The sequence below is a fragment of the Anopheles marshallii genome, chromosome 2 (genome assembly GCF_943734725.1).
Source record: "Anopheles marshallii chromosome 2, idAnoMarsDA_429_01, whole genome shotgun sequence".
NCBI lineage: Eukaryota > Metazoa > Arthropoda > Insecta > Diptera > Culicidae > Anopheles > Anopheles marshallii.
This window is the reverse complement of record NC_071326.1, coordinates 11,203,464-11,227,894: the sequence shown is the minus strand read 5'-3', so window position 1 is coordinate 11,227,894 and position 24,431 is coordinate 11,203,464. Positions and strand designations below refer to the sequence as shown.

The window sequence follows — 24,431 nt, the reverse complement described above, 5'->3', positions numbered from 1 at the left end:
AGCTCGTAAATTAGTGAACAATTCATCATTCCACTGCGGTCACCGTGTAACGATGTTGACGAGCATCTTTCGCCAGTGTGCATCGAGAATGGGGTGCGGGTAAAGATGGCCAAACGCGGCAAGGAGATGATTTATTCGGCGAAATAATTGAACGACGAATCGGCAATTCTAATGCGCGGTTGCATTTCGAGTGTGGACTGTACGACAGGACGAAACTTCGAACCACACTAAGAAGGACTATTTTGAAGCCAACACATAAGCTGGACACATCAGCAAAACACCGAAGGCAATACAGAGTCAAAGGAACACAGTAACATTCAATTAAGGACGCCGCAATCGTGTGTTGCGACGATGCGTCTCCTTCGAGCTGCGCACAAACACACCGGGCTAATACATACCTGGATGAATCACGATCTCTTTGGGGCGTTCCAAACAAACTTTTGCGCTGTCGTTCCGGTGTCTTTGGGGCGGAAAATTTCCTGGTCGTCAATCGTGGGCTGCTGCTTGTTTTTTCACTCTGCAAGATATACGGCACGACATGTGCATAATGGCGAAAAGGGGAAGGTAAAATGTGTGTCCATTTCTCTGACAAAACATCGCTCGATTGGAACAAAAGGGCACGAAAGAATGGAAGGAACTTCTCATAACGGTGTTAATGGTTTTGCTAATCATAAAAGAAACTCAACAACTACACGGAAGTATGGTTTAGTTTAACTAACGAGTTCAATTTCCCCATCCCAACCAGGGTTTGTCCAACGGAAAGTAACCGTACACTCGGATCGTCAGTACACGACGGACCGTTGTAGCACGAGCTTAAGCCGTAACAGTAATTTAATGGTAAAGGTCACCCGGTGTAAGTGGTTCGGGGCGGTCGTGTAAAGCTCTCCGGCCCGGCCAAGCTACCGAGTGATTTCTAATCCCTTTTCGCAACACGGAAACGACGGGGGTACGTACCTTGTTGAAGAGACTGCCGTCCCCGTTCAGCTGCAGGCTGTGCCGATGTTGACAGAGGGCCGCATGCGGTATGGCAATGTTGTGGCCAACGCTCGGCCGTCGGTCCATCGGTAGCAGATGAGGCGGCGAAATGCTTTTTGTGGACGTGGCCGTTGTCGTCGTCGTTATCGTAACCGTCGTTGTAGTCGTGGTCGTCAGATAAGGTTGAGTTACGATTTTCGGCCCTCCAATCTCGAGCCGTCCCTGTACGATGGTGGCTTGTTCCGGTTTTAGCGGAAGTGATTGGTGCTGCTGTAACTGCTGGTGCAGTGGTGCGGCCCCATTCGGGGGCTGCCCGTTGGAAGGGCTGTAGCATGGTGTGGTTGTTACGGTTGGGGGTGTCGGAGGTGTTTTAATTTGTTGCTGCTGATGTTGTGGCGAATGATGATGCTGGAGCTGATCCTGCGAAGCTGGCTGTTGTTTGTCCGGCGTTCTTGATGTCTGACCGGACGCGTCCTCCGTTTGGCTTGTATCCGTAGTGCAGATGGTGGGCGTCGGGGGTGTCGTGGTGGCGTGTGTGGGAAGCTTGTGTGCCTTAGGATTAACACGCTCCGGCAATGGGCTGGTGGGGGCTTTGCCGTACTTAAATGTTCCCTCTGTCGGTGTGTCGTCTGATTTATCCTGCCCCCCGGAACCGGTTGATCCTACCAGTGTAACGCTGCTGAGATTGGACGGGGAGGAAGGACCACTCATGGCCGTCTCTAAAAGATGTACAATGCACGACAGAAGGGATTAGTGTGCGGAGGGGCCAGCAATGGGGGCCCGCGGGCGGAAGCGCGTGTGTAATGTTTCATAAACATTGCTTAATCACCTGTTAAAGTATCGGAGCTACTCGAACCAGGCATCGTTTTTGGTATCACCAGGTAGGAATCGTCCTGTGGCTGTTGGTGAAGCTGATGCTGCGATTTGCTCTGCAAATGAGCCGGCCCGGTCACCGGTTCGATTGGCTTTTCCTCCACGACCTTCTCGCTCAGATGATGCGTGCTGTGGATGATTACTGGCCCGACCTGTTCCGGTATCCAGGAGAGTGTTTCCTGGTCGGAGCTTTGGTGATTTTGATAACCCCTTCGGGAGCCTCGGAAGCGTAGACCTGTTGAGTCACCGCTCATTGAGCGATCTCGGTCGGCGCCCTCAGAGCAGTAGCCTAGCACCGGGAGAATAAAGCCATTCCATTGAATGTTTGACATGTCGGTCGCAACTAATGACTTGCACAACAACAACCCACCTGAAACGGAGCTCGCCCCCGACGTACGGCGCGGTGAAGCACGACCATCTTGATACGGCAGCTCTAGGAAATCGGTCTGATGCTCACAATCGCACGATGGCTCCACCGGGGGATCGTAGAAAACGCTCTTTAACGCATTCAGCACCGTTTCACCATCGGTAAAGACGCGGTACGTGAGCAGGAACGTGTTCAAAAAGTCTATCGACAGGAACCTCAGATCTGTGAGACGCTGTAGCAAACGCTCCGGTGTAGCGTACCGCACCTGGGGCAGCTTGCACGAGTTCAATGTTCTTGAGAAACGGATATCTACATCGTCTTTGAATAGCCGTGGATCGGCCCGTAGCGCTTGGTGGCCTGCAAGAAGAGATGCTTCAGGGGTTTTGTTTTTTCAACACCAACAATGGCCAGCCGCCCAAACGGAGAGGGGTGACGGAAAGCATGCAAGTACAGGGAAGGATAACGCAAGAACATCCAGTTTCCATCGAGGACAAGTAACATACAGTGTGCGGTGGGAAGAGAAAAATAGAGAAAGACCGGATCAGGATTTCACCAGGATGACGCACAGACAACGGATATCTTGAGAGATTGCACTACACTCAACATTCACGCCTTTCGCTGGTCTCGCAGCTTACATACCTCCCGAAGATCCCCCAATCCCCGGCGACAGCAACGAGTGCATGTGAATGTTATCCAAACACTGCGAGATGTCGCTTATCCACGCTTCCTTGTCTTGAATGGTGGGTGCCACCAGATGAATACCGTGACGGGCGCCGGATTTCGACTCAACGAATATCTTGAAATCCCTGTTGCCTGCATTGACCGACTCGGTGACGCTCAGCGTACTGCCACGGGTCGACGCGGAACACACGGATGCATCCTCATCGTCGTGCTGTACCTCACTCGGATCCTCGACGAGAGTCGCATCGGCTAAGGGAATTTTTCCCACATCCGGTAGCAGATGTAAACGGCCTCCCGATGTTCTGAAAAATAATCGGCATTCAATAGACATTTTATTATTTCCAAACTTGATAAAAAGGTACTCTTAAATCGCAAAATACTCTTCTCCACACTCGCATTCAATTCCGAATGCAATGAAAGCTCACACAAGTCCTGAAACGTATCCTGAAATCGTGGCTCCATGGTAAGCGTGAAATATTTCACATTTATCGTGCGACGAAAAGTGACGTGAAATATTTCACTGCAACAACGAAAGCTTTGGGCAGGGTTGCTTACCTCGTTGCTATAATCATGTGGTTCGAGAAAAGGAAACATTGCCGAACGGCATCACGTTCGCTTTTGAAGGACGCGAGCCGGCTGCGTATTCGTCCCCGACCTGGCGGGACTTGCACCAAGCTACCTGTGAACGAAAATTTGACAGCATATACAGTGAAAGGCTGACAGCATTTGCCAAAAAAAAAGCTGTAACTCATTCAATGGATGAGCTTTTCCCGTTGTATTCACACGGCCCGGCTAGCGCTCACCTTGCCTCACAAACACCTGATTGACGTCGAGCAAAATGTCGCAACCCTCGACTATCATCCGCTCGACGGCAAGATTCTTGCGAAGGTTTTCCGTTTCCGACACCTCGTCGTGCATCTGGCGCGACAGGTCCTCCAGCTGCTGGCGCGCATTTTGCAGGCTCTTCCGCTCGACATGGTCGTGGGGCGTGTGGGCCAAAAGCTCGTGCAGTGTGATGATGTACCGCGGGATCTGATGCATCGGGTAGGTCAGGAACGTTTCGAGGCTCCGCCCCTGGCAGGATGGTTTCGCTTCCAGGCGCTTCAGCACCGTGGCAAAGTTGGTGTTGCTCTTGCACTCGGTCAGCACCTGTAGACTGTAATGGTGATTGCGTACATACTCCTGGTAGATGCTCAGCATGGGCAGCAGCATGTCGAACAGATCGCCTAGAAATGTATTCGGAAAATTAAAGCTAATTTTATACAAAATGATGTATGGGCAGAAAGGGGTGTGTAGACGTGCAGGCCGCAAGAAGCGCGTTTGGCAAGTGAGCATAAAAGGGGCGAACAACATCACAGAACTGTTCTGACCCCAGGGTGGTCCACGGAGTAGAAGCAATCTTACCAAGCACTAGCGTCGGCCAGGACTCCAGTCGTGAGGTCAATCCCTTCAGGAATATCTGGTGCAGGAACAGTACCGTCTCGGAGTTGAGAAAGATCGAGTTGACGTCCTCGTGCGAGCAGGGCGGTCGCTTCGAGCTAGCGGCCATCTTGAACGGCCGCAGAAAGCACGCCACTAGCACTTCGAGCTGCTCGAGGTACTCCTCCTCCGCCTCGACCATGCTGAACACGAGATGGTTCCGCTTGCGCATACTTTCCGCGTGCGGTGACCGGATGTACTCCTCGACAATCTGCTTCCAGCGCCGTCTGCATAGCCAGCCGCGGAAGAAGCTCTGCACCTTCTTGATCTTGCGCAGCTCAATCGAGTCCTGGACGGAGGCGCACAGACCCGGCAATGAACCGTGATCGTCCTGTGCGTCGCCCGGCACACTGAAGCTTCCCCGTCCGACCGGTGTGGCCGAATAGCTCGACCGGGTCTCCTTTCTAAGCACACAAATCTAGCCAGCCCGGGAACGGGGAACGGTCCGACCGCAGGAAATATCGTGAAAACGAAATGTCGACACGCGCCAAAAACCGGAAACGAGAAAAGTCAAAACAATAATTAGTTCTTAAGTGTGTTGCTTGCCGCCGTGCCATCGTACAAACAACCCGCTCCCTGTAGGCGACCCCCCTACACTGCCCTGCCTCACCGACGGGCTTCTCCGAAACCGCTGAACGCTTCCGGAAAAGCTTCCGGCCAATGTCGTTGAAGTGAAGTGAAGCGAAAGGCAAGCAAAAACTGAGAACGATTAATAACGTTCTGCGCCCTGTGCCTTCGTCCCACGGGATACAAACACGCACACAAACAATCCTCTTCCCTCCGGGCAACCCGTCACATTTTCCCTCGCCCACCCCACCCCCAGCAAATCACACAAACACACATACACTTACCTCGGCACGAAGCTTTCGTATTTCCGATGCCAGCTCCTCGCACTGCTGAGTGTACTGCCATTTGGCCGTTTTCTCGCTTTCGACCACTTGCAACAGATGGACATGCTTCTGTTCGAGTTCCTCCTTCTGGAGCAGCAGTTTGTTGAAGCTGGATGTGTTTGTTCACGAGCGCACGTACGGTGAGCGAGAGGTCGAAGATGCACAAGAAATACATATATTTATATGAAGGTGACCACGTGGAACATGGGAACATGGGCCATGGGCAAAGCAAAACCAGCAACCAGCAAGTTTCCCATGCTGAAAAGCACAGTAGCAAGTGCACCCAACTAGAGAGCGAGCCTTCAAAGCCGACAAGTGTACTAATTAAAATGCAATCAGCTGAAGAGCGTTTGGAAGCCGAGTGGTTGGCCGGTACTCTTGGCTTCTCACTTTGCCAATGAATATGCATGAGGGTTGAAGTGAAGAATTTAAATAAAGAACCGGGCAGGTGTGGCCGTGGGAAAGTGGGCAAAACTTGGGCAGGGTAGATTTATTACACTGTCTTCAATGGAAACTCGTTTCCCGGCCATCTCCCCCCAAAAAATGGAGTGAAAGTAAATAAAAAAACATTCATTAAGCATGGAAAATTATGCAATAACTATTGCTTGCGTTGAAAACGGCCACAATTCATCCACCGCTTTGCCATCATTAAACTGGGCTGAGGGTGTTTTTTTGCTAGAAGTTCTGCGGTACCGCTAGATAGTCTTCGCATTTACCTAGCCTCGCGTATGGCAATGATCCAGGCTGAGCACTCTGATTCCGTGGCCGCACGCAGTTCGTACTGTCGTTGATTTTCTCGTCGGTAGCAAATAGTGAAGCAATGCTGTGGAAGAAAAAAAAACCCATTCAACGATAGAAATAGAAGAGTAAGACAAAATTTATGAAACGGAATACCATATAAATATAACGAAAAGTGCTAATTTTTGGTTCTGCATTTGCACATACTATGGGGACATACCCCAGTGCAGTGGTCGGCAAAGTGCGACTCGCAAACCTTCGTCGAAAATTTTTCAACCCAATGCCAAGTTCAATAGGAATTTTCCTGTAACAGGTTGAGCTTGAGATCCAACTGTATCTGTTGCCTTCAGCTGTCTCAACTACTCAGTTAGGCCAAAGAAGCCATTAGGTTGATATGAGCTTAAAAAGTTTCAAAATTACTGTTGATTTGGTGGACATCTTCGAATGTAATGTACAATATACTGCGGTTTCTTCCCACATTGGCCGGAATCATACTCTAGGTCAGTTTTTTTTGTATGCGTTTTGACGTATCCAGGCTTATCAGCTTACAGCTCGCCATACAAATGGCAAGCCTTAACTTGGCCTAGGAAATAAGGATTAGATTGGTTTCCCAATGAAAGTAGCTGCTGCTAGAAAGCTCGACAAATGTTAAAACAAAAAATTTTATTAGTTGGTCTGAGACAGGTTAGGCCATGTTTCCCGTTTGCGAGAAATGTAATCAAATTTTCTTTAACGAAAACAACTGAAATAGGATTATTTTAATAATCAGACTTGCATATTATTTCAAATGAATTGAAATTAAAATTAAATGTTCAAACTTTAATCGATTTTCTAAAAAATGTAGTTTCACAAAAATGATCCCCTGTGTCATTCTTTATGTCAAAATGCTGTGTCCTATACGAATCTGTACAGAATGATACAGCCCGGTACCTGGATTATTTGGCAGATAAATGCTAAAAGCTTAAGCTTTCGAACTTAGGGCATGATCTGCCCCATTATTAGAATCTAATTACCAAGTTTCATATATTAACTTTCAAAAGCTCAAGCCATGTGAATTTTGGTTATATTTGTTCTCTTCGCAACGAGAAGATTGACGACCACTGACTTAGTATAGTATTTACATTCGCTTTATTGACCATTTACTTTGACTTTCTAATTTGTAATAGTGCACTGGAGGTCAAATGAAATATTACATCCCAGAACGTGGTACCATTCCGGGCAGATCAGATTTATGAAACTATAAATACGGCGCATGGTTTTGAGTGGTGATGGTACAGCCTTTTTGTTCCACCATTCCCGTCCCGTGTTACTGGAAGACTTTTCCTTTCAGACACTACGGAAAAAACACCACGACCGAAGAAGGGATTGTAATCAAATTTCCTTCCGTTCCGTGCTTGGGTCTTGGTTGCACACTGCCGGCACCGCATTGTTGCAAACCCATTTATCTGCATTCGTATCCAGCGGCAATCGTACTGCTCTTCTCACAGCAAGCGATGACCACAGTAAGAATGGAACGTACTCGCCACCTCCCGTGTACGTCCGATCCATGGCGGCTTCCCTGTGGACCACGGTACGTTTCCAGATTCTGCCTTCCGCATCCACAAAAACAAAACAAGCGTGTGGGAATACAAACACAACAAAACCTCCCAAGAAAGCGCAAACGGAAACGTGCACGGTTCGTTGAAAAATTCATCCAGCACAAACACACTAACCAGTGCGGGAAAGAACGCGGCAGGTCGTTGAAAGTCCCACAAGTAAATCTCCCGGAATGGAGCGCAAGTGTACCGAACGCGTGCTTCTTGCGCCAGTGTACACGGTACATGGGGTGGGTCGATTAATTTTTAAGCACCCTCGAATGCTTTATTTAAGTAACTTATTTGTGCGCTAGATGAAGCCAAACCAAATTTGATTAAATTGTTTTGATGCCAGCGCAAAACATCTTAGAGCAACACACACACACACACAATCGCATCGCATCGAGCCCCCCCCTGGCCCCTGATGTGCAGCAGGTAGTGATGCATTCGTCTATGGGGAAAGTTCGCCCAGAAAGCTCGTTTCCATCCGGTCGATACCGAAGCATTTTCATCATCCCATTTGCCTAATGGCAATGTGGTGCAAAACACTCCAAGCTGTTTGCCTCGCTTTGCCGAAACGACCGAACCGCTCGCCTGCCACTGTTCCCGGACCCAAAGCAGAAAACTCATTACACAACCGAAACCGAACGAGGGTTCGAATTAAATTCCTTCCACCCTGTCACGGGTGCAGCACCCAAACCCCAATGTTCGCTTGTTCGCGCTTCCACCGTCGTCGCGCTGGAGGGTTTGCTTGAAAAGTGTGATTTGCCCATAATTGCCAGCAGCAGCTGTGACGGAAGAGCGGGATTAATTATTCGCACCACAAACGACCGACCTGCCAACGGGCGGGGGAGGGGGGACGTGTGCCACTTTAGATGCTGGTGGGGTGATGAAGGATATCACCCAAAGGGCCATCATCACTAGCGCATTATGTTTGTATGTTTGCATGTTTGAAGTGAATTAGCTTCGCCGTAAACAGCTTTCGCAAGCACTTGTGATGTTCCCGCTTGCCGAGGACACTTCTGAAGAATTCGCGATCCGAATGGGAGCGCATTTATTATTTGTCGAGTGTTGGCGAATGTCACGACCTGGCAAGTGTTTTGATGTTGCAAGTGTTTAAAAATAAATTTCCAGCAATTCAGTCCGCTTGCAATAACAGTTGGAGTCTCCGAGCAGTCCGTTGTTGGCTGAGAAATCAAATGAAAATAACTAAATTCAACAGAATGCTGTACGGGACGAAATAATTTTGTCTATTAAACAAATTCCCATCCTCTACCGAAGCAGAGCCACGCATACTTGTAATGATCTATTCATCAGCATTATGAATTAATCATGATGTAACAAAATCGTAACTGAAATCGAGACCCCAGTTCGTTACCCATTCAAAAGCCAACGACGGTTAAGGCATGAAATTGTTATAATTTTGTTTGATTGGTTTTGGCTAAGGGTGGACAAAGGGAGATCCGGTGGTAGAAAAAAAAAAAACCATCGCCCACCACCCATTCGTTCCCTCCGGAACGGCTTCCAATTCTTCGAAACGGATCAATCGGTATGACAAGCAAACAAAACCTTTCCACTCCCGTACAAGCCAGGTTCCGAGCGCTACTTGGCAAAGTGAACGATAAATTTTCGATCCCGGCAGATAAGCTGCAAAACGAAAACTTTTCGATTTTAACGACAAACAACGCACCGTCCCGTCGTCCCCCTACACCTTCTTTGTGTGCGTGGGAAATTGGGATACTTGTACCGGGGGGGGTTTTTGCGCACCACTGCACACCCCCCCGCGGGGGCTACAAAAGGACATTCTCCCGGTTTGGAGAAAGAATTTTTCAAATGGGAAACGGTACACGAGGTAAGGAATTGGAATTGATGAACTACGGGCGGAGAGGGAAGTTCTTCTTTGGCTTTTCACACACATACATACACACACACACACACATAGGAACAGGAAAGCTCACGGAACAAAGGAGATTAAAAATTATGTCCACGCTAAGAAACCCGTGTGCCCTGTGATTGGTAAAATAAGTTTCAAAATGGCCGACCTCCGTCACTGACCTCCGCAGGAGCAGAACGCGCACTTTCGCATGGTGCTTCCGGTGGAAGCAAACGTTGTCCTTCACGGTAAATAGCGGGCTTTGCTCATACAAAAAATACGAACGGTACCACCCCATGCACAGACCCAGATCCCGTTGTGCAGACAATGGGCGGTGTACTGACTTCTGAAGCGTATGTTTTATTCATGCGGCCTTTCTTATTATGTTATCAAGCCATGCAGCCACGGGTGCGGACGGCACTAGTGAACTCGCTAACCTACTGAATGGTTTTTGATCTCGCACGCCTTCACGTCTTAATTTCATCGTTCCTCAACCTCATCACCGGTTGTTCATGAATATCTGATTACCTGTGCCGCCTGTTGCTTGCATCCGCTTTTATCCGACCTTCTCGGTTCGGCCGGCCGTCGTCCTGCTCCTCCTGCTTCCTGCGCGAAGATGTTGTTGTTTGCCGCAGCATCTTTGCGTCGGACAACGGAAGGGAACGTTTCTTTTTTTTTAATTCGCTTAACGATTTGTTGCGCTACCTTTGCGAAGGGGCAAAACTTTTCGCATTTTCAAAAAAGGTGTGTGCCACGTTTGCGTTAGAACATTGCCGACAAACTTCCTCTCATCGATATGGGGAAAAAAGCTTGCTAGTGGTGGCGATACAATCGCAAAAGAATTCATTGCACAACTTGATCTTCAGCCTGTTTTTTTGTAATTCAACTTTACTTTGAACCTCCTTCTAATCGATGGATACCAAGCAAAGGTGATGATTTATATCTATACGCACATATTCATGTGCTGCCACATGTGTTCCCGTGCGTTTGGTTAGAAACCTTCCACCGCTTCGCATGCCGGTGCTAGCCCCACCTCGGTGTCTGTTTTATGTTTACAAGAGCAAAAGCGTAATCAAACACCTGCCGCGCAAGTTACAGTGCATAAACGCGCGCAACAATGATTGTCACACATTGTGTCGCGCGATCAACGTCGACGGCCCCATAAAAAGCCGTCCCGAAACGAATGTTTCACGTCCCGGCAATAAACTGCGTATGTGATAAATTGGTCTCATATATTAATTTTTCTTCCCATCTCTTGGCTATGCCGTGTCTTCCGTCGGCATGGCCGAAACCTTCGTCACATCGCCTTTCGACCGCGATTATTCCCAGCATCCCCCCCATGGTATGGGAAGGAAGCATAAGCGCCAAAGCCAAAACCCCAATCAAAACGATGACACTTTTCTCGGTTGCGACCCAGGATATCGGGGCGCATGAACCGTGAAGCTGGCGCTGGTGTACCGCACGCCTGTGTACGCCTGCAGCAGCAAGTTCAAGGGCGAACGAGCTTAGCCACCCAAAACCGAGTAGCTCGTAAACGATAGCAAAATTGATTTGGCTTCCGTCCGAGCAAAACGACTCGGTGTGGTGGTGGTTTTTCGTTTCTAAACATACAGTGTAGGCGGTTAAAGTACCTGTAATTTTTCTTCCTTAATAATTTTCGGCGCCTGGCCGGTGCTGGTTGATATGGGGGGTCCTGATAACGAGGGGGCTGAAACAAGCCGCTCACAGTAGCAACCCTCCAGGAAGATGAGTCCGGAGGGTCGCGACGATTGTTCGGATTCGTAGTAGAAGAGTAAATTCTGGAAGGTGGATAAATACAACCGAAATTAGTACAAATTTCCCCTAATGTTGATGGGATGGTGTTGAAGGTGCGCCGTCGTCGAAATTCCGCCACTTACCTGATAGAGCACAAACCAACGCATCTGCCATTTGTTATTATCGGAGGTGCGTTTGTGTAGGTGTCCGTGCTGTGAAGTGAAGGAAACGGAAGAAAGATTAATTGATATGGTGGGTGCATTAAAGGTACGGCGGCTTTACGGAGCTTTATGTTCTTGGGAGCGGGTTGTGTGTGTGTCTGCGTTGCGTTCCCTTTCTAGTGAGCTACGGTACTCGTACTGTTACTCGTACTCGCCCGTGTACATTATTTTGAACGACGATATTATCCAAGAACCTACGACACTATCAAACAAACTGTGGCTCCCATTGGGGCACATCCTTTCAAATCCTGTTGGCTATAGGCTTCAGCCCATGTGCTGTTCCTCGCCTGCCAACTCCCTTGCCATTCTGCTCCTACGTCTCATCGTCAAACATGTACTGTACTCTAAATTGATATTGGTTTAACCCGGCGTCGTTGGCGTAGCAAAGCACGTGGGACGGACAGCCCCGACTCGGTGTGGGGGCATCCAACAACACAACGATATGACGATGCTCAATTAGAGGAAAATATGTGTTACAGCCCGGCAAGTGGTAAATAACTGTTACGACCAAACTTTTCCCAGCGCTCGCCAACAACATCACCCCCCCCAAAATGGATGGGAGGATGGGATATGCCCCGGTGGTGAAGTGTTTTGTCGCAAGCCTGGCCCCCCCGCTGGTACCGCGTACCACCAATGTGTTGTTCGGGTTGCAAACCATGCAAATACCATCTGTGAACACAAACAAAAAACATGTCGTTCTGTGTACAGCTCAACAAGAGCGGGCGTGTTTCGTGAGTTTTTCGGAACATGGGGTCGAATTTAAATAAAAGATGTTAACGAAGAACAACAACATACTGGGTGGTTGTTGCTATCGTACCCGGCAGGTGGCATATAAAGTCGCTCCCTGTTGTGGGTATGATGGCGCATGTATTCACTTACCATCGAGTGATCATACTGCGCCCGATCGGACAGCATAATCAGCTGGTTCTCGTTTACCCGCACGGAACGTTGCATTTTGGGGCTGAGCATTGATGCAACGGGTGGGTTTAATTTTTGTTTTTGTTCAGAAAAGCCGCACTCTCCCACAAGGAGACAAAGGAAGTCTCGGTTTCGCACCACTAGGATATGCACTGGGATGTCTCCTATCCGTACTCGGTTGCACTCTTTGCGGTATTAGTTAGCAAAATCACACACACGGACACACGGTTCACTCGGGCACCGGAGTTGGTTCACCGCAGCAACGGGATACACACATCGCACTGACTGGCGGTAACCGGGCCACCGGTAAATGTTTGACGCTGTCTGGTGGATGCTTCCCGTACTGCCACTCGGTACTGTGATCGTTGTCATCTTCGCACCGTTTCACACCGCTTTCCAACAGCCAACCAACAGCCCGACGACGGGTTGGGTGGTCACAAAGACACATTCAATACGGCCACTTTATCGCACTGCCCGAAGACGGCAAGTCCTCGATTGTCATAATATTGAGCCACACGTATCACGATCGCGATTCGATTCCCACAAAGCAGTGCATTGTTTGACTACTTGTCACACGCTGTCACGGCCCAGCGGGCCGTCAATGTTCTTCCTTGTGGCGGTTGGCCCACCGGTGGGTGGGTTGCCGGTGTGGGCGGTGTTGTTGAACGTGCTTCCTTCGTCCTCGTCGGCAATGTCTGCAGCCACCGCCAAACACCGTCCGACCTACGCGCGATCCAGTGGCGCGCGGCGTACGGGTTTGTTTGTTCAGGTTTGTACTCTTTTGGCCGCGCTCGTCACCGGCCCCGGTTGGGCCCGGTCGCAGTAGCAATGAGAAAACGTCATTGTGCCCAGGCACCGTGTTTCAGCCCCCTCGTCGGCGCGCCGCTAAATTGTCCCTTGTGTGGGGGAAGTTGTCTCGGTTCGGTGCGAATACGCCCGCGCCCAAAGCAGCAGAAGCTGTGCGGGCCGAACGCCGGGTTGAGCTCGCTGTGAAGACGGTGAAGTCTGATGTGGCCCTCAGAAATTCATTATTTACCGAGGGCTTTGCTGATGAGCTCTACGCCTGTCTGTACTGTCCCGCTGGTCCCGCTGCGCTCCCTAGTCCATGCTAATCATGACGAGCCAGCTGGCAACCGAGGGAGAGAACGAGAGAGAAAGAGAAAGTGAGAGAGTAAAGAAAAAGGGCAGATGAATAATAGCAGCTTATCAGTTTGCTGTTTTCCAGCTACGCTTGTCACGGCCTTCCCAAACCGCTTCTCCATCCCCGTTGGAAAGGCGCCGCTGAAACAAACGAGCCAGGCCGTGCTGAAAATTATATTTATCCACACTTGCGAATAATTTTATTAAATATGCGCCGAAAGAAAAGTATTCCCATCAGTGACGCATAAACACCAGCTATTTAGCGATGCGGAGGATGGGAAGAATTCGCTGGCCATGCCCAATAATTTCGTGGAAAATGCTTCCATGCGGTTTACACGGTTGCGTACGGCGGTGTTTGCGGCGGTTGGCTTCGAGTTAATCTGTGTTCACGCGCGCGTGTTGCGCTCCCTCTCCTGGTAGGCGCATAAATCACGCCCGGGGACAGCGGAAGGCACAAGTAGCGGGAAAGAAATCTAAACACCCATAACGATAATCCATTTACACTCGATCAACCTGGCCACCGTGGCAGAAGGTTTCAATTCTTCCCCCGTTTCGTTTGATCTCCCGGCACGATTGGTGTTAAATTACCAGATTTATGGCACCATTTAGACGTACCAGTGCCAGCTCGGCCAGGGCTCGGTACGGCACGGAATCGGCAAAAAACAACCCAGCCGTTTGCGGTCGTGGACTACCCAGCATCTCCGGTCCGCGGCTGTACTGCGGGGTGGATCTGCTGCAGATCATCGTGAACCACCCACCCAGCACATAACCAGCTCGAGAACGAAGAATCTTTCCCAGTGCCAGATCTTGCCAAGGAGCTGATAGAAGCCACTAATGGAGACAAATGAACCTTCTGCACGCTAGCGCCCAGAGATGGGGCCGGAAGATGGCAAAGACACCCGCCCGAGCACCCTCTCCCGCAGCTCCACCAGACGAACACGAACGGGGTAGATAAAACATCATCATACCGTTCGGTCAGGCACACCAGGGGTTGACAAAGATGGCGCTGCTAATGGGTGGGGGGAAGGGCGGGAAGTGGAACCCACTCTACGGTCGTTCCACTTGCAAAAACCCTTTGAAGAGGAATTTCCAACAAAATTATGTGCTTCTGATGGACGTGCTGACGTTGGCGGGTTTGTGGGGCTTCGTACCGAACTTTGGGCCGCCCATCTTGACGATACGCAAAAGTTTCTTCACACCAGAACACCACCCAGCAGCCGAACGGGGTAAGCGTTACGATGGGCACCAGACGGTAGATTAAAAGTAAAAAGCGCAAAGCTTCCATAGAACAAAAAATGTACGGAAACTTTTACGACTGACCTTATGCGCATCGGAAGGTTTGTATGATGTGGTCAACACCCCCTACATCACCAGGTCCATCTATTCCCTTAACCGTTCGCGCGAACAAAGGTTCATTGTGTGAGTTCAAATTTGTAGCCCCTTTTGCGTCGAACCACCGGGCGCATAAAAGGCGGAAACTTTCTCACATTATTATGGCCAAAAAAGCGTTGGAGTTACCTCGGTTGTGACAGGGTCTCGTAACAGGATTTCATCCGAGAAAGTTCAAATTAATCCTCAATACGATCGATTGCGATAGTATAGGGGTCAATTATCTATCTTTCTCGGTCTCCCTCTCACCCTTGTATCCCATCAGATACAGACGCACGTGACGAATGAAATTTGATTAGAAAAACAAATCCCCACGGAATTGGAGAAACCAAACGAAGGATAATTTAGCGAAGAGTAATACAAACCCTATTACCATTCGTCCAATCGTATCGATAAAGCCGGAGCGAGTGGTATAAAAACTCGATTCTCTCCTTCTTCGTATTACCACGTCCTACCGCGCTTATTCTGCTACAACCCGCGTCGGAAAACTCGAACCCACCCAAAAGCTTACGCTTGTCTTCCTAGCCGTCCACAACGAAACACACGCTCCCGCATCAGGGGGATAATATTTCAATGTGCTTCAATCGATAACCAATAATAGCGGAGCAAAAAGGGGGGACAAAACGTACAGCCTGCACAACTCCTTTCTATTCCAGGCTTGCTATGTTGTTTTTTTTTTTGTTTTGCCCCATCCCATTTTCATCACACACAACGCCAGATGGAGACGCATGGTGCCCGATGAAAATGACATTTTGTGTGTAGTGTGTGCACGCTCGGTACGCGCTCTCCCTCACAGTACAAGCGGCTAATGTAATCCAGCGTCGAGATGATCGATTTTTCGTGAGTTCAATATTTAAATTGCTTCGTTTCCTACCGGTATGGAGGTCGCAAGGCCCGCAAGTGTCTGCATGTCCAGCCAAAGCCGATCGGAATAAATGGAGGTAAATATTCAATCAGCTTGATGGACGCTATTTTCCTGCTGCCGATCATCACGTCCATTCCGTGTGTCAAACCAGCCGACCGTGAGTGCCGTACGTAAACAGCATGTCTACTCGGTGGAATGCAAGCTTTCCCATTGTAGAGAACGACCCGTACAGAAGATTTCTGCTCGTGTCCGGGAGCTTTCCCAGCGACCATGTCAAAACCATGCCGTAAAATGTCAACAAATAATAGCAAATCGGTGGTAAAGGTTTGTCATTTCCTGTTTTGATTCCGCAAAATGCACGGAAAACAACCACGGCACCATGCGCCGCCACCAAGTCAACATCATCCTGCACGGCGTCGCACCCGGTTGACGACCGTTCAACCGTTGGGGACAATGCACCTTGGTGCTACGCTTCTGCCCGTTGCCATTGCGCTAAGAGCATTATCGTACTCAACTTCTCATTATATCCTGCTCGAGGTGCACTTTTCAAAACCTTCACCAGCATCATCATCATCATCATCATCATCGGTGGCGGCATCGTTTGTGCTTTGCACACCGACATCGTCACGACACGGCGAGTTTCTAGTCGCTGTGATTTTTTTTTTTGTTTCCTCCATTCTACGTACCGACATTGATACGGAAGTTGGTCGTCACCCGTCACTCGACCGCCGTAGGAAAAGTTCCGACAATGTTACTGACAATTGAAAGACAATCGCGCAGCCAAGCCATTCATTTAGTGGCACCGTTGAGTGTAGCGCAGCGGTAGTTACGTGAGCGGTTAAGCACACACAATGCACTGCCATTGGCATTATTCATTTTGTTAATCGAATCAAAAATAAACGTTAAAATATGTACAACGACCAACGACTATTAACTGGGGAGGAATGTTTGCAAAATCGACCAATTCCACCAGAGACAAGTTTGCATGCTTAACCCCACGCTGGGAACGGGCAGCTTCAGCGGGTTTTTTCCTTCCCGGTGGATCGTTAATAAAATGGTCCGTTTTATTGGTATGCATTAAAATAATATTTATGCTTCCCTCGATGATGGTTTTTGTGCCATTTCGGGTTCGGGCCATGTGTTCGTGTGGCCATGTTTCTTGCATTATTGTCCGTGGGAACTTTCGCGCTTCTCTTTGGTCCTTTCCGCCGATCCGCGCACTTTGTGTGTCCATCGAACAACGTGCCCTCCGACACAAGTCCCGCACAATCGACAACTTTTGGCAGCCACAACTGCTACGAAGAAAAGTTTGCAACGCTCTGTTTTGCTTGTGTGTTCTTTTTGTTTGGGTTTTGGGTTTACGATACGAATCCTACCCGTCCCCCCACCGTCGCACTAAATCTTCGTCGCCGCCCCGCCGAGAAGTGTTGTTGCACCGTGCTTTAAGTTGTCTGTTGAAACGGCACGTACCGTGCCTTCGCTTTTGCAGGGCAACCGTGCACTCTAGGTTGGCTTTTACAAGCCCATTAAAGCGGTTTATGGTCGCGAATCACGGTAGTAAATGTAGCGTGGTGGTGGTCGGTGCTATCGAGCGCTATCGAGTGCTTCCTAAGTTAGAGTCAATCGAGTGGCATTAAGAAACTCCTCCAGGAAGCGTTTGCTCAGATCGGTGCTCAGACCCCCCTGGGCACAAGTTCGTTAGCCCTGGACCACAAAATGGTACAAGTGAGCCACAAAGCCACTGGAGCAGGCAATAGAATTAATGTACACTCCAGCACTTGTACCATGGCTTTAAGCAGGTGAAAACATATTCGTGTGGAAATAGATTTGTGGCTTCAGAATAACAATTTGTACTCCGCGAAACGAAAGCTGTGAAGTGCTCCATAACAGTTCCACTTGGGTATGTACTCAAAACTGGGCCAAACCATGTTAATATCCCGTTGTACAGTCATAAATGACGCTAGCGTTGTACGTATGGCATTTAAAGGTGTTGTTGTCATTTATCAACAAATTTCAATTCATAATGTGTCCAGTTTGGCACAAACCAAACCAAATATTTCGTGGACTCAATAATGTCAGGTTTCGCTCCAGAATCTGTTAATTACGGGGAAAATTTAAATTTCCAGTTTTTATTTCCAGAATAAAAACGCTGCTGAGACACATTAAAGCTTAAAGATGCTGTACTACTAACAACGAATTGGTAGTATTCTTGGTTGAAATCCGGTGAAACTGTTGGCGGTGTACACTACCAACAACAGCTGACCCGGTTAAGCCGCGCAATACGCCAGAAATGTCCAGAATGTGAATTTTTGCTTTAAAAATACGCCGCAATACACCACAGTTCCTCGGGAGTTAATGAAGACGTTCAATTGGAAGTCGCTGATCTACAACTTGTTTGGCCATCGATAGACCACACAGTTAGAGAGCAGCGCTTCAATTTCGACGAAGATGTTAATAAAAACTGGCACAATTTAGGGTTTGTGACCAAAGAGGGGCAGCCTGGTCATGTGTTTGGTAGCGACACCGGTCTTCACACGACAGGATCGGTCAAAAATCCCATCCAGGCCAATCCTCCGTACGCAAGGCTGATTATTCAGCTACGGGGTAAATAAAGTCAAAGAAAGTCAGAAATGGTAGGCCTCCAGACCTCTTGAGGTTCTTGGGCCAATAGGGAAGAAGAAGAAGACCAAAGACGACCAATTGTTTTGGCAAGGTATTCATAAATGGCCAGAAAGATGGCTGAAGTGTGTGTCGACGGCGAAGGCAATTGATTTAATCAGTAAATGTTTAAAAATGTCTGAGTAAAAAGTCGTTTAAAAAAAAATGAAGAAAAAACAGCAGGACACTATTTGTAGACCTGGTACGTTCTGAACGTACTACATTCCAAAAAAGGAAACATCCCAAACTAGTAATTTCACCCGAGCATGGGAAAAGAAATGCCCGATCGTCCGTAGCACGGCTTGATGCTTGAACAACTGCTTGTGATTTTTCCACCAATCGGAAGCTTTTATAACGTAAGTTCCACATACCTACGCAAATTCACACACATACATACAAACACCTTCGTTCCGTAGAGAAAATCCCGTACCTTAAACCCGAACCCATGACAGACGGAGGTTTATTTTTAGTCCTCGAATCAGTCCCCAGCATCGGTGTAATCTTCTGCCAAGGCTAAGCACAACAGGAGAGCAAGTGCAAAAATCCATTCCCACCCCACTCCGGTCCCTTCAACAGCCCACCAGCCCTCCAAGTGTATGCATCCGTGTCCGGACGGAAAGTCGATGAAAATCATTCTAATACCCCCCAAAAAAAAAGGTGAGGTGCGCGGGCGGGAACGGCGGTGGCCCGGGGTATCCGTTTTCGCCGAGAGCTTTTTATGTCGAGAGGGATGCCTCGGAGCCGCAGTGTAATGACCCAGGTAACGGTCGGTTCGTCGAAGGTAAATGCGTCGTGGCGGTCGTTCGTCGACGGCATCGACCCATCCCCAGCTGCTTGTTGAATGTCGATTTCCGGAAGGATGTAACTCAACCGGGGAATATTTGTTGCGCCTAAAAACAGCCCCGCGGAGCGTGATAAGACGCATCAACGGGGCGGCGGAAGCTTTTCGGCCGTGGGTTAGTCTAATGTAAGATACATTTCAATTAAATTCGCATCTGCCGAGCGAAGGATAAAAATAAACTTTCCCTTTTCCTTAGCTTTTGAAGCAAAAGTGCCGAAAAATTCCGAAAGCACAGTAAGAGCTTGGGCTGGTAAGCGGTATTTAAAAATGAGGGATTTCGCTTGTTTTCTGCCTGGGTGGTGGTGGTGGCGTTATTGTTGCGTTACTCAGAAAAGTAACATCAGAAAATGATTAAGTAGTTAAAATTTAATGCTCTAAAAAAAAGAAGCACGATCCTTTTTGTTTTTGTTGTTTTTTTTTTTTTTGAACAGCTCATCCCTCACTTCCTTCAATTCGTTTTCGTTTAGGACAAAGTAAAGGTTATCTTTGGGACTTTTGAAAGTGTCACTTACCCGGTAAAAGAAGTACCGGGTTACGCCCCGAAACCCGAAAGGACAAATTGGCTTTCGTTGGTTTTTACTTTTCTACTCACCGAATTTCCGCCCCGTAACTAGAAACATGTTGCCTATCGATTAATGCATGTTTCTTGACTGGCCACAAATGGCCACCGCTCGAACCTCCGAGCACGTGGCAGATGAACACGCAATCAGTGGCAAAATCACTCCAATCGCTCTCTCCCTCCCTTTCACGAGATGTTGATGATGTTTGACCACTTGCCACCGATTTTCCATCCGACATCCGGCCGAACGCGTCGGAGAGTTCGCCGAATGCTATAAATAAACCCCCCCCCCACCACCTTCGTCCCTACCCGAAACTAAAGCTCTTACTGGTACAAATTAAATCATCGTTCGGCAAACGGCTTGGCAAAACCTCATTCCATCATCATCATGCTCATCTTCCTGCTAGCGAAAGGCTTCCGGTTCGTTCAATAGACTTTCACTCTTTTGGTACGCTTGCGAAGCCATCCGGCCTCGATTGTCTTACGCCCGCCATCTTCTTGACTCGCCGTCCCGATCCGGACACGTCTCGAGCGGTGATGATTAATGGCGGTATGTCCCGAAAAAAAAAACAAACGCCCAGCAAGAAGGCGAGTGTCTTCCGCCGCCAACGATTCGTGGGCGAGCGAGTCGATCGTGTTTTACAGACAGAAGTGCGCGTTGATAGCGGGGCTTTAGCACCGAACTCAAGTACGTCACACGCATCGGCCAGGGGGAGGAAAGAATCAGTGCGAGTTGTTGAACCCAGTGTTACCGGGAAGCATTCCCCACGCCACACTTGTCATCTAGAATCGATCATGCGAACAGATCATCGTGTGGGCGCTTTCGACGTATGACAAATGGGATGATGCTGGGTGGTGCACCCGAGGGGTAGGACACAGCGCTGGCAAATAGTCGACGAAATGTACGCGAAAATGTGCTATCAAATTATGTGCGTTTCGCTACGGGGCCTCGTTTGATAAGTTTTCATCGCGCTTATGCTAATGCGATTAGCGAAGCGCGATAAATGTCGTCTAACGCACTGGGGCGATATCAGTGGATCAGCAATTTTGTTTTGTTTGGTTTTTTTAAAATAATCATAATAAAGTAAATTAGCCCATTAGCAGTACCATCATAGAAATTGGTATGCCGCACCCGTGGAAATGTGGATATTAAAATTTACGCATTATAGGTGCCTGTTAACGAAGAGGCTGGGTGTCTCATTGCCCCACCGGATGGGAAACGGAGGAAGCAGAAGCAAAAGTTTTCTCATCTTTTCAATAGACGGAACAGTTTGCGGGGCCATTGTACGCTGCGCAAATTATCATGTGAATGCAAACTTACTCATGCTTGGCGGGGAAAATGGCTTTATGGGATGGCTATCAGGCTGCAGAGTAGTCGCCCGTGAAATCAGTACCGAAAGTCAGTCAGCTTGTCCTGCACTGGAAAGGGGTTGCGTACTTAAATCTCGGCCAGATCTCGCAAGCTTTCAACTAAAAAGGCAACGTTTAACCACTTCGAGATGGTTGTCCTTGGATTGGATGCGGAGCTGATCGTACACACACACACACACACGCACTATACTCTCTCACACTATGCTCTCAAGGACAGTGCAACATTAACCGTCGGCTTCGACCTGTTGTTCCGGAGTCTGTCTGGAGTGACCTTGTTGCATATCGTGCACCGAAGAAAATAGGCCACCCAGAGCCTGGACAAGGTTACCCCTCCCCCCGCCCCCCCTTTCCGCCTCCCATTCCAGAGCTCGATCTCATCCGGATGTCCTTGCTCTCGTGGGCACAGCGACCATCCACACACCCTGGGAAAACATCAAAGCTGCGCATTGTTTCCCAACCACACAAAAAAAAAACAAAAAATGCTAACACAAATGCTTCGATCTTTTGTGGGCCTTGTGTGTGTGTGTGTTTTGCAGACATTTTTTAAGCAAAAGTTATGCCTCGAAAATGTTGCCTCCCTTTTTTTAGGCGATGTGCTTTACACGTTACTGTGAAAGCGCGCAATCTTACGCATATTCCAGAAATCCTTGTAGAACATTGTTCGTGGAGGAAGATTCCAAGCACTTGAAGCGTTTTTGGGGGTTGGTTTTATCTAGAACCAAAACATGTCGCCCATTCTAACCACATTCTTCCCGTGCTTCTTCAATGTCTGCTATTAGCCCTACGCATCAACTGCTCTGGCGAGGAATTCAGTTAAGGTTGTAGTACGGGTTTGTAGAACCAAAAACCAAATTGCAGGAATGAAAATATCAAACGTCACGCTAATCCATGCCCCAATTATCACCTTTATCTCAGCGATCAACGGACAGCACTGCCCAGGATTTCCACCCTCCCCGGGAAGCGTAGTTAATTATGCGCAATTGTAATAAATTCGGTGTCGAGTCGAACAAATGAGAGAATTTAATTTCAAACTGCAATCGACAGGTGGTTCCGTTTTTGAGTGCAGCTGGCGATGTGTTTGTTGGTACGGTCTCGGATACCGTGAGACTTTGCCCATCCACCGTCTACCCCAAGTGTTACGTACAACAGTGCTCCGGCTCGTAGCTATATTACCGCACGCATTGAAAAAAAAATGGTGATTCGAGGACCCTTCTCGCCGACTCACTTTACGACCAGGTGTCGTGCGCTAATGAATTCCAGAACTGGGACTGGCCACACGCCGTACATGAAAGCACAAATTACCCTTACACTCTCATACACTCGCACGCAAAGCCGAACAGGTTTGATGGGAAAGTTACCGTCCAGTCGGGGCGGGGACAACTAATGGAGTTCCATCTTCTTCGAGTTGGGCTCCACTCGCGCTCGCTTCACCGCACTAATCAATGTTACCTTAGGACGGTGCCTGCCTACAGTGCAACTACCGAAATGTTCGTTCTAGCGACACTAAACACACGCCTTCACCGCACTTTGCGTTTGGAGCAATTGAATCGAATGCTTCACGACCGCCACCATCACCACCACCAACTGTCCGATGCAGCCAATGGAGATACCAGGAGGAATCAGAGCCACCCCGAACACCCGTACCACTGGGCGCACACCGTACACTGTGCTGATGCGCTCGAAGGATGACTTACGACTGGTACTGGTAGGAAAATTTTCACTTTCCTCCACGAGCAAAACGTGAACCGACCGATCCGGCATCGGGTGTTCGGTCGTGGCGTTGCTCTCGCACGGTCCCGACTCCGATCGGCACGCTATCCGTTTGCTCTCGCTCGGCTTCTGGAGCTCTGCTCTCGCATCCTGACGGGTTCCGTGCCACGCGATACGATGGTACATTACATATTTATGTTTTATGCTATCCATCCCACACTGTACACAGCCGTACGGGACCAACACCGTCACCGTTATGCTGCGGGGTTTAGCCGTGGTCACCGTGTTAGCAAACACTAGGCAAGGTTGGGAGGATATGGTATAGTTCCCTGTATTTTATCACACGTCACTGTTGACACAAGCCGTAACCGCTCTAGTAGCCAGAGAAAAGTCAGCTGTTACTAGGATTGCTTTATGATTGTCTAACAACCCCTCCTCAACGAGAAGCTCTCTTTTTTAAGCCTCAAAAAAGCACGTTTAGTGTTAAGCAAGAATTTGAGTTGTGACAAGTTTACCTCTAATGTAATACACTCCGTTTGTAGCAGGATGTACACAATAACTAATTAAAGCTCTACCCTTGTCCACCTTGCATCTGCTTTGACTTCTGCTCGATCGATTATCACCCCTTTTGCTCGGTGCGCGTGAATTTGCATCTCCGCGTCCTTGGGTTTGGTCCTGGTTATTTACGATTTATCTGCGAGTATTAGCAGCAGCAGCTGTTCGCTCGCTCGTGCCTCGTTTGCTCAATCTCAACAAGTACCCGGCGAAACCCGTAGGCACAGCGTGGCCAACCATTTGCCGAAACACTGCTCGGTTGTACACCGTTCGGGTTTTTTGGCCAATGCTAACTGTTGCTTCGCCTGTTGCTGTGGCCATGCGATGCCACACCGATGGCAGGGCAGGACGGTGCGCGTACGGAACGACCACACAACCACTTCACAGGTTATTCGCTCGGGTCGGCACGTTACCACGATGGAGCGGAGCGAAAGGGAAGTTCTGTTCTGCATCGCTACGGTCCCAAATGTTGCGGTACCACGAGGACGAAAATAGAATTTCCTCGAGCTCGCAACAGTTTACAAAGCTTCGGGCCGCCAAAGCTCCCGGAGCACGGGAGAGAACAGTGGTCGGTGTGTAATCCTGCCCTTGCACTACACTGGGATGTGCTTGTTTTTTTTTATCAAACTGCGAGAGCACCAGAGAGTCGTGCCAGTAATGTGTAGGAGAGAAATCCTTTCGTCAGATCCGGCCGACGGTTCACTAAACCAAAGTGCCGCAACCAACCAAAACCCGTCCGGATCCGTCGCTTTCGGGAGCGAGCAACAGTTTACCGCATTTTGCGCCAACTCGCTTTCCTTTCTTTTTTGTTTGGCGTCGGTTGCCAGTAAAAACTCTTTCGACTTAATCGTTAAAAGTTTGTGAACAAGATTCAACAGCCTAAAAGAAGCCACAAGAGGCGCAGAGAAAAAAAGGGATAGAGCTTAGGGCTCTATCAAGTTTTAGCTAAGACTTGGGATGTTAACTTCAATTTCTCGGGATTTAAAGATGACTTCCGGC

General features: G+C 48.8%; 1 protein-coding gene across 1 annotated transcript in view; it reads right to left on the bottom strand.

Moving 5' to 3' along the window:
* LOC128719720 (ras-specific guanine nucleotide-releasing factor 2-like) overlaps positions 1-12,395 on the bottom strand; it is a 28,104-nt gene extending 15,709 nt beyond the window's left edge. Inside the window, exons 1-13 of the mRNA XM_053813350.1 lie at positions 12,306-12,395; positions 11,349-11,417; positions 11,082-11,249; positions 5,982-6,088; positions 5,227-5,374; positions 4,301-4,793; positions 3,700-4,122; positions 3,452-3,575; positions 2,855-3,198; positions 2,219-2,587; positions 1,805-2,137; positions 955-1,694; positions 399-517 (exon numbers count right to left, since the gene is read on the bottom strand). Of these exons, the coding sequence (XP_053669325.1) occupies positions 399-517; positions 955-1,694; positions 1,805-2,137; positions 2,219-2,587; positions 2,855-3,198; positions 3,452-3,575; positions 3,700-4,122; positions 4,301-4,793; positions 5,227-5,374; positions 5,982-6,088; positions 11,082-11,249; positions 11,349-11,417; positions 12,306-12,395 (3,527 nt within the window). The remainder of the gene's footprint in view (positions 1-398; positions 518-954; positions 1,695-1,804; positions 2,138-2,218; positions 2,588-2,854; positions 3,199-3,451; positions 3,576-3,699; positions 4,123-4,300; positions 4,794-5,226; positions 5,375-5,981; positions 6,089-11,081; positions 11,250-11,348; positions 11,418-12,305) is intronic.
* Between the last annotated feature and the right edge of the window lie 12,036 nt (positions 12,396-24,431).